General features: G+C 48.4%; 1 protein-coding gene across 2 annotated transcripts in view; it reads left to right on the forward strand.

Annotated features, from left to right (window-relative positions):
* IARS1 (isoleucyl-tRNA synthetase 1) overlaps nt 1-16,503 on the forward strand; it is an 87,343-nt gene that overhangs the window by 54,654 nt on the left and 16,186 nt on the right. For both annotated transcript variants that reach the window (XM_069735947.1, XM_069735948.1), the window contains 5 exons: nt 5,377-5,503; nt 7,407-7,480; nt 7,554-7,748; nt 7,822-7,908; nt 8,021-8,104. In XM_069735947.1, the coding sequence (XP_069592048.1) occupies nt 5,377-5,503; nt 7,407-7,480; nt 7,554-7,748; nt 7,822-7,908; nt 8,021-8,104 (567 nt within the window). The remainder of the gene's footprint in view (nt 1-5,376; nt 5,504-7,406; nt 7,481-7,553; nt 7,749-7,821; nt 7,909-8,020; nt 8,105-16,503) is intronic.

Consider the following 16,503-nt stretch of genomic DNA (forward strand, 5'->3'; position numbering starts at 1 on the left):
CTGATATAACCTCCAGACATTACACCATATGTGACTGATATCAGCCTCTTATAACGCTCCAGTACTGATATAACCTCCAGACATTACACCATATGTGACTGATATCAGCCTCTTATAACTCTCCAGTACTGATATAACCCCCAGACATTACATCATATGTGACTGATATCAGCCTCTCTTATAACGCTCCAGTACTGATATAACCTCCAGACATTACACCATATGTGACTGATATCAGCCCCTCTTATAACGCTCCAGTACTGATATAACCTCCAGACATTACACCATATGTGACTGATATCAGCCCCTCTTATAACGCTCCAGTACTGATATAACCCCCAGACATTACACCATATGTGACTGATATCAGCCCCTCTTATAACGCTCCAGTACTGATATAACCTCCAGACATTACACCATATGTGACTGATATCAGCCTCTCTTATAACGCTCCAGTACTGATATAACCCCAGACATTACACCATATGTGACTGATATCAGCCCCTCTTATAACGCTCCAGTACTGATATAACCCCCAGACATTACACCATATGTGACTGATATCAGCCCCTCTTATAACGCTCCAGTACTGATATAACCCCAGACATTACACCATATGTGACTGATATCAGCCCCTCTTATAACGCTCCAGTACTGATATAACCTCCAGACATTACACCATATGTGACTGATATCAGCCTCTCTTATAACGCTCCAGTACTGATATAACCCCAGACATTACACCATATGTGACTGATATCAGCCCCTCTTATAACGCTCCAGTACTGATATAACCCCCAGACATTACACCATATGTGACTGATATCAGCCCCTCTTATAACGCTCCAGTACTGATATAACCCCAGACATTACACCATATGTGACTGATATCAGCCCCTCTTATAACGCTCCAGTACTGATATAACCCCAGACATTACACCATATGTGACTGATATCAGCCCCTCTTATAACGCTCCAGTACTGATATAACCCCCAGACATTACATCATATGTGACTGATATCAGCCCCTCTTATAACGCTCCAGTACTGATATAACCCCAGACATTACACCATATGTGACTGATATCAGCCTCTTATAACGCTCCAGTACTGATATAACCCCCAGACATTACACCATATGTGACTGATATCAGCCCCTCTTATAACGCTCCAGTACTGATATAACCCCCAGACATTACACCATATGTGACTGATATCAGCCCCTCTTATAACGCTCCAGTACTGATATAACCCCCAGACATTACATCATATGTGACGGATATCAGCCCTTCTTATAACGCTCCAGTACTGATATATCCTCCAGACATTACACCATATGTGACTGATATCAGCCTCTTATAATGCTCCAGTACTGATATAACCTCCAGACATTACACCATATGTGACTGATATCAGCCCCTCTTATAGCGCTCCAGTACTGATATAACCCCCAGACATTACACCATATGTGACTGATATCAGCCCCTCTTATAACGCTCCAGTACTGATATAACCCCCAGACATTACACCATATGTGACTGATATCAGCCCCTCTTATAACGCTCCAGTACTGATATAACCCCAGACATTACACCATATGTGACTGATATCAGCCCCTCTTATAACGCTCCAGTACTGATATAACCCCCAGACATTACATCATATGTGACTGATATCAGCCCCTCTTATAACGATCCAGTACTGATATAACCCCCAGACATTACACCATATGTGACTGATATCAGCCCCTCTTATAACGCTCCAGTACTGATATAACCCCAGACATTACACCATATGTGACTGATATAAGCCCCTCTTATAACTCTCCAGTACTGATATAACCCCCAGACATTACATCATATGTGACTGATATCAGCCCCTCTTATAACGCTCCAGTACTGATATAACCTCCAGACATTACACCATATGTGACTGATATCAGCCCCTCTTATAACGCTCCAGTACTGATATAACCCCAGACATTACACCATATGTGACTGATATAAGCCCCTCTTATAACTCTCCAGTACTGATATAACCCCCAGACATTACATCATATGTGACTGATATCAGCCCCTCTTATAACGCTCCAGTACTGATATAACCTCCAGACATTACACCATATGTGACTGATATCAGCCCCTCTTATAACGCTCCAGTACTGATATAACCCCCAGACATTACATCATATGTGACGGATATCAGCCCCTCTTATAACTCTCCAGTACTGATATAACCCCCAGACATTACATCATATGTGACTGATATCAGCCCCTCTTATAACGCTCCAGTACTGATATAACCCCCAGACATTACACCATATGTGACTGATATCAGCCCCTCTTATAACGCTCCAGTACTGATATAACCTCCAGACATTACACCATATGTGACTGATATCAGCCCCTCTTATAACGCTCCAGTACTGATATAACACCCAGACATTACACCATATGTGACTGATATCAGCCCTCTTATAACGCTCCAGCACTGATATAACCCCAGACATTACACCATATGTGACTGATATCAGCCCTCTTATAACGCTCCAGTACTGATATAACACCCAGACATTACACCATATGTGACTGATATCAGCCCTCTTATAACACTCCAGTACTGATATAACCCCAGACATTACATCATATGTGACTGATATCAGCCCCTCTTATAACGCTCCAGTACTGATATAACCTCCAGACATTACACCATATGTGACTGATATCAGCCTCTTATAACTCTCCAGTACTGATATAACCCCAGACATTACACCATATGTGACTGATATCAGCCTCTTATAACGCTCCAGTACTGATATATCCCCCAGACATTACATCATATGTGACTGATATCAGCCCCTCTTATAACGCTCCAGCACTGATATAACCTCCAGACATTACACCATATGTGACTGATATCAGCCTCTTATAACGCTCCAGTACTGATATAACCTCCAGACATTACACCATATGTGACTGATATCAGCCTCTTATAACTCTCCAGTACTGATATAACCCCCAGACATTACATCATATGTGACTGATATCAGCCTCTCTTATAACGCTCCAGTACTGATATAACCTCCAGACATTACACCATATGTGACTGATATCAGCCCCTCTTATAACGCTCCAGTACTGATATAACCTCCAGACATTACACCATATGTGACTGATATCAGCCCCTCTTATAACGCTCCAGTACTGATATAACCCCCAGACATTACACCATATGTGACTGATATCAGCCCCTCTTATAACGCTCCAGTACTGATATAACCTCCAGACATTACACCATATGTGACTGATATCAGCCTCTCTTATAACGCTCCAGTACTGATATAACCCCAGACATTACACCATATGTGACTGATATCAGCCCCTCTTATAACGCTCCAGTACTGATATAACCCCCAGACATTACACCATATGTGACTGATATCAGCCCCTCTTATAACGCTCCAGTACTGATATAACCCCAGACATTACACCATATGTGACTGATATCAGCCCCTCTTATAACGCTCCAGTACTGATATAACCTCCAGACATTACACCATATGTGACTGATATCAGCCTCTCTTATAACGCTCCAGTACTGATATAACCCCAGACATTACACCATATGTGACTGATATCAGCCCCTCTTATAACGCTCCAGTACTGATATAACCCCCAGACATTACACCATATGTGACTGATATCAGCCCCTCTTATAACGCTCCAGTACTGATATAACCCCAGACATTACACCATATGTGACTGATATCAGCCCCTCTTATAACGCTCCAGTACTGATATAACCCCAGACATTACACCATATGTGACTGATATCAGCCCCTCTTATAACGCTCCAGTACTGATATAACCCCCAGACATTACATCATATGTGACTGATATCAGCCCCTCTTATAACGCTCCAGTACTGATATAACCCCAGACATTACACCATATGTGACTGATATCAGCCTCTTATAACGCTCCAGTACTGATATAACCCCCAGACATTACACCATATGTGACTGATATCAGCCCCTCTTATAACGCTCCAGTACTGATATAACCCCCAGACATTACACCATATGTGACTGATATCAGCCCCTCTTATAACGCTCCAGTACTGATATAACCCCCAGACATTACATCATATGTGACGGATATCAGCCCTTCTTATAACGCTCCAGTACTGATATATCCTCCAGACATTACACCATATGTGACTGATATCAGCCTCTTATAATGCTCCAGTACTGATATAACCTCCAGACATTACACCATATGTGACTGATATCAGCCCCTCTTATAGCGCTCCAGTACTGATATAACCCCCAGACATTACACCATATGTGACTGATATCAGCCCCTCTTATAACGCTCCAGTACTGATATAACCCCCAGACATTACACCATATGTGACTGATATCAGCCCCTCTTATAACGCTCCAGTACTGATATAACCCCAGACATTACACCATATGTGACTGATATCAGCCCCTCTTATAACGCTCCAGTACTGATATAACCCCAGACATTACACCATATGTGACTGATATCAGCCCCTCTTATAACGCTCCAGTACTGATATAACCCCCAGACATTACATCATATGTGACTGATATCAGCCCCTCTTATAACGCTCCAGTACTGATATAACCCCAGACATTACACCATATGTGACTGATATCAGCCTCTTATAACGCTCCAGTACTGATATAACCCCCAGACATTACACCATATGTGACTGATATCAGCCCCTCTTATAACGCTCCAGTACTGATATAACCCCCAGACATTACACCATATGTGACTGATATCAGCCCCTCTTATAACGCTCCAGTACTGATATAACCCCCAGACATTACATCATATGTGACGGATATCAGCCCTTCTTATAACGCTCCAGTACTGATATATCCTCCAGACATTACACCATATGTGACTGATATCAGCCTCTTATAATGCTCCAGTACTGATATAACCTCCAGACATTACACCATATGTGACTGATATCAGCCCCTCTTATAGCGCTCCAGTACTGATATAACCCCCAGACATTACACCATATGTGACTGATATCAGCCCCTCTTATAACGCTCCAGTACTGATATAACCCCCAGACATTACACCATATGTGACTGATATCAGCCCCTCTTATAACGCTCCAGTACTGATATAACCCCCAGACATTACACCATATGTGACTGATATCAGCCCCTCTTATAACGCTCCAGTACTGATATAACCCCCAGACATTACACCATATGTGACTGATATCAGCCCCTCTTATAACGCTCCTGGAGTCCGTCAGTACTTGCAGACTGGGAATCTCTCTTTGGGGTCTTGTGTTCTGGTTTCTTCGATATTTTTTCTGTCTCAGGGTTCCGGAATTTGTAAGAGAGAAACGTTTTGGGAATTGGTTGAAGGAGGCGCGAGATTGGGCCATTTCCAGGAACCGCTACTGGGGGACGCCGATCCCCCTGTGGGTCAGCGAGGACTTTGAGGAGGTTTGTAGTCTGTAGATCACCTGTAATGGAGCGAGGCCGGATATGGGTGACTGCGGTGTATAGAAGAGTTCGCCCCCTTCTGGACGGGAGGCTCATTACTGCTCTGATTCTAGATGTGTATACTAATCACACACCTCTGCTTTATGCACCCCCGCCTCCATTCTGTGCGCGTGTACACCCCTCCGCCTCCTCTCTGTGCGCGCGTACACCCCTCCGCCTCCTCTCTGTGCGCGCGTACACCCCTCCGCCTCCTCTCTGTGCGCGCGTACATCCCTCCGCCTCCTCTCTGTGCGCGCGTACACCCCTCCGCCTCCTCTCTGTGCGCGCGTACACCCCTCCGCCTCCTCTCTGTGCGCGCGTACACCCCTCCGCCTCCTCTCTGTGCGCGCGTACATCCCTCCGCCTCCTCTCTGTGCGCGCGTACACCCCTCCGCCTCCTCTCTGTGCGCGCGTACACCCCTCCGCCTCCTCTCTGTGCGCGCGTACACCCCTCCGCCTCCTCTCTGTGCGCGCGTACACCCCTCCGCCTCCTCTCTGTGCGCGCGTACACCCCTCCGCCTCCTCTCTGTGCGCGCGTACACCCCTCCGCCTCCTCTCTGTGCGCGCGTACACCCCTCCGCCTCCTCTCTGTGCGCGCGTACACCCCTCCGCCTCCTCTCTGTGCGCGCGTACACCCCTCCGCCTCCTCTCTGTGCGCGCGTACACCCCTCCGCCTCCTCTCTGTGCGCGCGTACACCCCTCCGCCTCCTCTCTGTGCGCGCGTACACCCCTCCGCCTCCTCTCTGTGCGCGCGTACACCCCTCCGCCTCCTCTCTGTGCGCGCGTACACCCCTCCGCCTCCTCTCTGTGCGCGCGTACACCCCTCCGCCTCCTCTCTGTGCGCGCGTACACCCCTCCGCCTCCTCTCTGTGCGCGCGTACACCCCTCCGCCTCCTCTCTGTGCGCGCGTACACCCCTCCGCCTCCTCTCTGTGCGCGCGTACACCCCTCCGCCTCCTCTCTGTGCGCGCGTACACCCCTCCGCCTCCTCTCTGTGCGCGCGTACACCCCTCCGCCTCCTCTCTGTGCGCGCGTACACCCCTCCGCCTCCTCTCTGTGCGCGCGTACACCCCTCCGCCTCCTCTCTGTGCGCGCGTACACCCCTCCGCCTCCTCTCTGTGCGCGCGTACACCCCTCCGCCTCCTCTCTGTGCGCGCGTACACCCCTCCGCCTCCTCTCTGTGCGCGCGTACACCCCTCCGCCTCCTCTCTGTGCGCGCGTACACCCCTCCGCCTCCTCTCTGTGCGCGCGTACACCCCTCCGCCTCCTCTCTGTGCGCGCGTACACCCCTCCGCCTCCTCTCTGTGCGCGCGTACACCCCTCCGCCTCCTCTCTGTGCGCGCGTACACCCCTCCGCCTCCTCTCTGTGCGCGCGTACACCCCTCCGCCTCCTCTCCCTGTGCGCGCGTACACCCCTCCGCCTCCTCTCTCCGTATGTGTTCCCTCCCCCGTCTCCTCGCTCTCCCTCCCCTCCGTCTCCTCGCTCTCCCTCCCCTCCGTCTCCTCGCTCTCCCTCCCCTCCGTCTCCTCGCTCTCCCTCCCCTCCGTCTCCTCGCTCTCCCTCCCCTCCGTCTCCTCGCTCTCCCTCCCCTCCGTCTCCTCGCTCTCCCTCCCCTCCGTCTCCTCGCTCTCCCTCCCCTCCGTCTCCTCGCTCTCCCTCCCCTCCGTCTCCTCGCTCTCCCTCCCCTCCGTCTCCTCGCTCTCCCTCCCCTCCGTCTCCTCGCTCTCCCTCCCCTCCGTCTCCTCGCTCTCCCTCCCCTCCGTCTCCTCGCTCTCCCTCCCCTCCGTCTCCTCGCTCTCCCTCCCCTCCGTCTCCTCGCTCTCTCCTCCTCACCGTGATCACTCTGCGGTTCTCGTCTTGCCAGGTTGTGTGCGTGGGATCCTTGGCGGAGCTGGAGGAGCTGACCACCTGTAAGGTCACAGATCTGCACCGTGAGAGGTGAGTCCGGCCAGGTGCCTGACACCGTCTGTGTGCATGGTGGCCTGCTCATACTTTGTACATGTCTCTGCAGTGTGGACCACCTGACTATCCCATCTCGCCGCGGGAAGGGCATCCTGCGCCGCGTCACTGAGGTGTTTGACTGCTGGTTCGAGAGCGGCAGCATGCCCTACGCTCAGGTCCACTACCCGTTCCAGAACAGGAAGGAGTTTGAAGACTCATTCCCAGCAGATTTCATTGCTGAAGGCATCGACCAGACTAGAGGGTGGTGAGTAAGAGGCAGGATGGCCGCCAGGTGTGGAGGTTCCAGTGCCTGCTCTAACCATTATCTGCCCCTACAGGTTCTACACCCTTCTGGTCCTCTCTACTGCTCTTTTTGGTCAGCCACCGTTCAAGAACGTCATCGTCAATGGTCTGGTGTTGGCCAGGTATTTCCACCCCTGAGTGTAGCAGTTGTGGGGGGCCTGCCATCACTAGGGCAGTTGTGGGGGGGTCTGGCATCTGATGTGATATAATTTTCTAATGCCATTTTTCTTACAGTGATGGTCAGAAAATGAGTAAAAGTAAGAAGAATTACCCGGACCCTGCACTCGTGATCAACAGTTATGGGGCCGACGCTCTCAGGTAAGATGCCAGGCGCTGTCCCGTCACCCCTGTAATATCAAAGACCAGAGAGGACGCGCTCACTGGTGGGGTGGCCTGTGCCCCCGTAACCGTTCATTGCATGATGAAGTGGGGTATATAGTATAGGTGCTGCCCATCTATGTCTCCCAGTGACGCACCAATACTAACAGAAGACCATGCGGCTGCTATAGGGCTGAGGGAGCGGGGCCCAGATTCAGTGACCGCATCCATCTCCCCTTACCCAGCATCGCACTGGTGGTCATATCATAACGGAATAGATTCTCTGCCCTGGATGGATCCTGGGTGCCGGTCATACAATCGCAGAATAGATTCTCTGCCCCGGATGGATCCTGGGTGCCGGTCATATAATAACAGAATAGATTCTCTGCCCGGATGGATCCTGGGTGCCGGTCATATAATCACAGAATAGATTCTCTGCCCGGATGGATCCTGGGTGCCGGTCATACAATCACCGAATATATTCTCTGCCCCGGATGGATCCTGGATGCCGGTCATATAATAACAGAATAGATTCTCTGCCCCGGATGGATCCTGGATGCCGGTCATATAATAACGGAATAGATTCTCTGCCCTGGATGGATCCTAGGTGCCGGTCATACAATCGCAGAATAGATTCTCTGCCCCGGATGGATCCTGGGTGCCGGTCATACAATCACCGAATATATTCTCTGCCCCGGATGGATCCTGGATGCCGGTCATATAATAACAGAATAGATTCTCTGCCCCGGATGGATCCTGGGTGCCGGTCATATAATAACAGAATAGATTCTCTGCCCCGGATGGATCCTGGATGCCGGTCATATAATAACAGAATAGATTCTCTGCCCCGGATGGATCCTGGGTGCCGGTCATATAATAACAGAATAGATTCTCTGCCCGGATGGATCCTGGGTGCCGGTCATATAATCACAGAATAGATTCTCTGCCCGGATGGATCCTGGGTGCCGGTCATATAATCACAGAATAGATTCTCTGCCCCGGATGGATCCTGGGTGCCGGTCATACAATCACCGAATATATTCTCTGCCCCGGATGGATCCTGGATGCCGGTCATACAATCTCAGAATATATTCTCTGCCCCGGATGGATCCTGGGTGCCGGTCATACAATCTCAGAATATATTCTCTGCCCCGGATGGATCCTGGATGCCGGTCATATAATAACAGAATAGATTCTCTGCCCCGGATGGATCCTGGGTGCCGGTCATACAATCACCGAATATATTCTCTGCCCCGGATGGATCCTGGGTGCCGGTCATATAATAACAGAATAGATTCTCTGCCCGGATGGATCCTGGATGCCGGTCATACAATCGCAGAATAGATTCTCTGCCCCGGATGGATCCTGGGTGCCGGTCATATAATAACAGAATAGATTCTCTGCCCGGATGGATCCTGGGTGCCGGTCATATAATCGCAGAATAGATTCTCTGCCCCGGATGGATCCTGGGTGCCGGTCATATAATAACAGAATAGATTCTCTGCCCGGATGGATCCTGGGTGCCGGTCATATAATCACAGAATAGATTCTCTGCCCCGGATGGATCCTGGGTGCCGGTCATACAATCACCGAATAGATTCTCTGCCCTGGATGGATCCTGGATGCCGGTCATATAATAACAGAATAGATTCTCTGCCCTGGATGGATCCTGGATGCCGGTCATATAATAACAGAATAGATTCTCTGCCCTGGATGGATCCTGGATGCCGGTCATATAATAACAGAATAGATTCTCTGCCCTGGATGGATCCTGGATGCCGGTCATATAATAACAGAATAGATTCTCTGCCCCGGATGGATCCTGGATGCCGGTCATATAATAACAGAATAGATTCTCTGCCCTGGATGGATCCTGGATGCCGGTCATATAATAACAGAATAGATTCTCTGCCCCGGATGGATCCTGGATGCCGGTCATATAATAACAGAATAGATTCTCTGCCCTGGATGGATCCTGGATGCCGGTCATATAATAACAGAATAGATTCTCTGCCCCGGATGGATCCTGGATGCCGGTCATATAATAACAGAATAGATTCTCTGCCCCGGATGGATCCTGGATGCCGGTCATATAATAACAGAATAGATTCTCTGCCCCGGATGGATCCTGGATGCCGGTCATATAATAACAGAATAGATTCTCTGCCCCGGATGGATCCTGGATGCCGGTCATATAATAACAGAATAGATTCTCTGCCCCGGATGGATCCTGGATGCCGGTCATATAATAACAGAATAGATTCTCTGCCCGGATGGATCCTGGATGCCGGTCATACAATCACAGAATAGATTCTCTGCCCTGGATGGATCCTGGATGCCGGTCATACAACAGAATAGATTCTCTGCCCCGGATGGATCCTGGGTGCCGGTCATATAATCTCAGTATAGATTCTCTGCCCGGATGGATCCTGGATGCCGGTCATACAACCACAGAATAGATTCTCTGCCCCGGATGGATCCTGGGTGCCGGTCATACAATCGCAGAATAGATTCTCTGCTCCGGATGGATCCTGGGTGCCGGTCATACAATCACAGAATAGATTCTCTGCCCGGATGGATCCTGGATGCCGGTCATACAATCACAGAATAGATTCTCTGCCCCGGATGGATCCTGGGTGCCGGTCATACAATCACAGAATAGATTCTCTGCCCGGATGGATCCTGGATGCCGGTCATACAACCACAGAATAGATTCTCTGCCCCGGATGGATCCTGGGTGCCGGTCATACAATCGCAGAATAGATTCTCTGCTCCGGATGGATCCTGGGTGCCGGTCATACAATCACAGAATAGATTCTCTGCCCGGATGGATCCTGGATGCCGGTCATACAATCACAGAATAGATTCTCTGCCCTGGATGGATCCTGGATGCCGGTCATACAACAGAATAGATTCTCTGCCCCGGATGGATCCTGGGTGCCGGTCATATAATCTCAGTATAGATTCTCTGCCCGGATGGATCCTGGATGCCGGTCATACAATCACAGAATAGATTCTCTGCCGCGGATGGATCCTGGATGCCGGTCATATAATAACAGAATAGATTCTCTGCCCTGGATGGATCCTGGATGCCGGTCATACAACCGCAGAATAGATTCTCTGCCCGGATGGATCCTGGATGCCGGTCATATAATCGCAGAATAGATTCTCTGCCCCGGATGGATCCTGGGTGCCGGTCATACAACCGCAGAATAGATTCTCTGCCCGGATGGATCCTGGATGCCGGTCATATAATCGCAGAATAGATTCTCTGCCCCGGATGGATCCTGGATGCCGGTCATATAATCGCAGAATAGATTCTCTGCCCGGATGGATCCTGGATGCCGGTCATATAATCGCAGAATAGATTCTCTGCCCCGGATGGATCCTGGATGCCGGTCATATAATCGCAGAATAGATTCTCTGCCCCGGATGGATCCTGGATGCCGGTCATAAAATCTCAGTATAGATTCTCTGCCCGGATGGATCCTGGATGCCGGTCATACAATCACAGAATAGATTCTCTGCCGCGGATGGATCCTGGGTGCCGGTCATACAATCACAGAATAGATTCTCTGCCGCGGATGGATCCTGGATTTTGGTGCAGGTGAACCCCATCATCTCTCTTCTCCATCATTTCTCCCGTACGTCTGACGTCTCGGCGCCGCGGGCGCTATGTGTTGGCCCGAGCTCTACACCACAGGAGAGAGTGACCTTTTTTTAATCAATAAGTAGATTTTGGGGACCATTGTACTAATTAGAAGACTGTCGGGGTCCTCATACTGTATGTGGGCCATTATACAAGGTGAAGGGTTGTGTGGCGTCCAGCGTACTATCTGGAGGGTTGTTCGGGGGCCATTATACTGTGTGGGGTCCATTATACAGGGGAGTGTTCTGTGGGGGGCATTATACTATAATTTACGGAGGGCTGTGCGAGGCCATCAGTGTGTTGAGGTGACTGGGAGCGATCGTACTTTGTGAAGGGAGGCCGTGTAGGCTCATTATACATGAATTCACTGTGGGGTATCATACTGTGTTTGGGGGCACATTTGTTGGCATCACACTTTATGGGGGCCATGAAATTAGTATGTTAGAATGTGGAGCAAAATTATATTTTGAGGGCAGCAAAGTGGTAAGATATTCTCTTCTACGACCATGCATTTCTTTTCTTTTTTTTTTTGGGGGGGGGGGAGGAATGGGCACGGATACAATTGGGATTTCTTTTATGTGGCCCCATAATTTCTATGTACTCCCTTTGTGCCCCCTCATACTCTGGGTTTCATGGCTGGTCCATTCCTCCGTTACTGAGAAATCAGAGTTTCAATTGATGTGCAGTGGGTACGGAAAGTACTCAGACCCCTTTAAATTTTTCGCTTTTTGCTTTATTGCAGCCATTTGGTAAATTTTTTTTTAAAAGTTAATTTTTTTCTCATTAATGTTCACTCTGCACCCCATCTTGGCTGAAAAAAAAAAAGAAATGTAGAATTTTTTTATTAAAGAAAAACTGAAATGTCACATGGTCATAAGTCTTCAGCCCCTTTGCTCAGACTCTCCTATGTAAGTCCCATGCTGTCCATTTCCTTGTGATCCTCCTTGAGATGGTTCTACTCCTTCATTGGAGTCCAGCTGTGTGTAATTAAATTGATAGGACTTGATTTGGAGCGGCGCACACCTGTCTATATAAGACCTCACAGCGCACAGTGCATGTCAGACCAAATGAGAATCATGAGGCCAAAGGAACCAAGGAGCTCAGAGACAGAATTGTCGCACGGCACAGATCTGGCCAAGGTTGCAACACAATTTCTGCAGTACTCAAGGTTCCTAAGAGCACAGTGGCCTCCATAATCCTTACATGGAAGAAGTTTGGGACCACCAGAAGTCTTCCTAGACCCGGCCGTCCAGCCAAACTGAGCAATCGTGGGAGAAGAGCCTTGGTGGGAGGTAAAGGAGAACCCCAAGATCACTGTGGCCGAGCTCCAGAGATGCAGTAGGGGGATGGGAGAAAGTTCCACAAAGTCACATATCACTGCAGCCTCCACCAGTCAGACCTTTATGGCAGAGTGGCCCGATGGAAGCCTCTCCTCAGTGCAAGAGATATGAAAGCCGCATAGAGTTTGCTAAAAAACACATGAAGGACTCGCAGACAATGAGAAATAAGATTCTCTGGTCTGATGAGATGAAGATAGACCTTTTGGGTGATAATTCTAAGCGGTATGTGTGGAGAAAACCAGGCACTGCTCATCACCTGCCCAATGCAATCCCAACAGTGAAGCATGGTGGAGGCAGCATCATGCTATGGGGGTGTTCTTCAGCTGCAGGGACAGGACGACTGGTTTTCATTCACGGAAACATGAATGCAGCCAAGTACAGAGATATCCTGGATGAAAACTTCTTCCAGAGTGTTCTGGACCTCAGACTTGGCTGAAGGTTCACCTTCCAACAAGACAATGACCCTAAGCACACAGCTAAAATAACACAGGAGTGGCTTCAGAACAACTGTGACCATTCCTGACCGGCCCAGCCAGAGTCCTGACCTAAACCCAATGGAGCATCTCTGGAGACCTGAAAATGGCGTTCACCAACATTCACCATCCAACCTGACAGAACTGGAGAGGATCTGCAAGGAAGAATGGCCGAGGATCCCCAAATCCAGGGAGGAAAAACTTGTGGCATCATTCCCAAGAAGACTCATGGTTCTACTAGGTCAAAAGGGGCTTCTACCCAATACTGAGCAAAGGGGCTGAAGACTTATGATCATGGGATATTTCAGGTTTTATTCTTTATTAAATTTGCAAGAATTACTACATTTGTTTGTTTTTTTCAGTCAAGATGGGGTGCAGAGTGGACATTAATGAGGAATAATGAACTTTTTGAATTTACATTTTTCACTCTTCGTTTCATTGCTGCCATTTGGTAAACGGGTCTGAATACTTTCTGTGCTCACTGTATAAAGGATACTGAAGAGAGATGGTAGATCTGAAGCATCGGTCACTCCAGCTCTCACCCTGAAGTCATATAGTTTAGAGGCAGAGCTGAAGTGGTGGAGGCTGTCAGATCTACCATTGCCCTTCAGATAGATAGATAGATGAGGAAAAAGCTAATGTATTAAACATCCTCTTCTCCACGGTGGAAAATGAAATGCCGAGAGACAATGAAAACCCTATATTAAGTGTCACCAATCTAACCCAAGAAGAGGTGCGAAACCGGCTAAATAAGATTAAAATAGATAAATCTCCGGGTCCGGATGGCATACACCCACGAGTACTAAGAGAACTAAGTAATGTAATAGATAAACCATTATTTCTTATTTTAGGGACTCTATAGCGACAGGGTCTGTTCCGCAGGATTGGCGCATAGCAAATGTGGTGCCAATATTCAAAAAGGGCTCTAAAAGTGAACCTGGAAATTATAGGCCAGTAAGTCTAACCTCTATTGTTGGTAAAATATTTGAAGGGTTTCTGAGGGATGTTATTCTGGATTATCTCAATGAGAATAACTGTTTAACCCCTTCCTGACTTCCCCCCGTACTATTACTGCGCATGCCGTGTCTCCCCCTTTGATGCGGGCTCCAGCGCTGAGCCCACATCAAAGCCGCAACATGTCAGCTGTTTTGTACAGCTGACATGTGTCCGCAATAGCGGTGGGTGAAATCACAATTCACCCGCCGCTATTAACTAGTTAAATGCCACTGTCAAACGCTGACAGCGGCATTTAACCGGCGCTTCCGGCCGCGTGGCCAGAAATGATGTCATCGCCGACCCTGTCACATGATTGGGGTCGGCGATGTGTCGGGACAGTAGCCATAGAGGTCCTTGAGACCTCTATGGCTACTGATGCCGGCCTGCTGTGAGCGCCCCCCTGTGGTCGGCGCTCACAGCACACCTGCATTTCAGCTACATAGGAGTGGTCTGATGATCGCTGCTATGTAGCTGAGCCGATCAGGCTATGCCAAATTCTAGCCTCCCATGGAGACTATTGAAGCATCGCACAAGTAAAAAAAAAAAAAAAAGTTTTTAAAAATATGAAAAAAAATAAAAAAAATGTAAGTTAAAATCACCCCCCTTTCGCCCCATCCAAAATAAAACCGTAAAATAATCAAACCTACACATATTTGGTATCGCCGCATTCAGAATCGCCCGATCTATGAATAAAAAAAAAAAGCATTAACCTGATCGCTAAACAGCGCAGCGAGAAAAAAATTTGAAACGCCAGAATTACATTTTTTTGGTCACCGTGACATTGCATTAAAATGCAATAACGGGCGATCAAAAGAACTTATCTGCACAAACGTGGTATCATTAAAAACGTCAGCTCGGCGCGCAAAAAATAAGCCCTCAACCGACCCCAGATCACAAAAAATGGAGACACTACGGGTATTGGAAAATGGCACTTTTTTTTTTTTAAGCAAAGTTTTGAATTTTTTTTTCACCACTTAGATAAAAAATAACCCAGACATGTTCGATGTCTATGAACTCGTAATGACCTGGAGAATCAGAATAGCATTTAGTGAACCTAGCAAAAAAGCCAAGCAAAAAACAAGTGTGTGACTGCACTTTTTTTGCAATTTCACCGCACTTGGAATTTTTTTCTCGTTTTCTAGTACACGACATGCTAAAACCAATGATGTCGTTCAAAAACACAACTTGTCCCGCAAAAAACAAGCCCTCACACGGCCATATTGACGGAAAAATAAAGTTATGGCTCTGGGAAGGAGGGGAGCGAAAAACGAAAATGCAAAAATGAAAAAGGGCCGTGGCGGGAAGGGGTTAAAGGGAATCTGTCACCACTTTTTTGCGTATTATGTAGAAATATCATTCACTGCTGCCTATGCATTATAACAGTACTTTTGATACCCTTGACTCTCTACCTTTGATCAATAAATACCGTTTTTATATTCCTTCCGCAGTGTATGTAAATCTGCCCGGCCCGATGGGAGGGGTTTATTGTCCGTACTGTTACAGCGCATGCGCAGTATGCTCTGCCCAATAGTGAGCAAAGCATAAAATCATTATTGCGCATGCGCCGGCATACGCCATTGTGTCCTACGGCCCGGAAGTATTGCAGCAAAGTATACTGCGCACACGCAAAAGGCTATTTGATTGCGCTCGCGCAGTAATGCTATGCGATCTGATATTCACAAACGAATATGTACAGTAAGCCGAGGAGGGGGTGGAGACTGACAATAAGCCCCGCCCATCAGACCGGACCGAGCAGATTTACTTACACTGCGGGAGGAAAATAAACGGCATTTTTGGATCAAAGGTGGAGAGTCAAGTGGTATCAAACGCCCTGTTCTAATGCATAGGTAGCACTGCATTGATTGATATTGTTACATCATATGCCAAAAAAGTGGTGACAGATTCTCTTTAACTCCATATCAGCATGGGTTTATGAGAAAT

This window comes from Ranitomeya imitator, chromosome 8, assembly GCF_032444005.1.
Source record: "Ranitomeya imitator isolate aRanImi1 chromosome 8, aRanImi1.pri, whole genome shotgun sequence".
Taxonomy (NCBI): domain Eukaryota; kingdom Metazoa; phylum Chordata; class Amphibia; order Anura; family Dendrobatidae; genus Ranitomeya; species Ranitomeya imitator.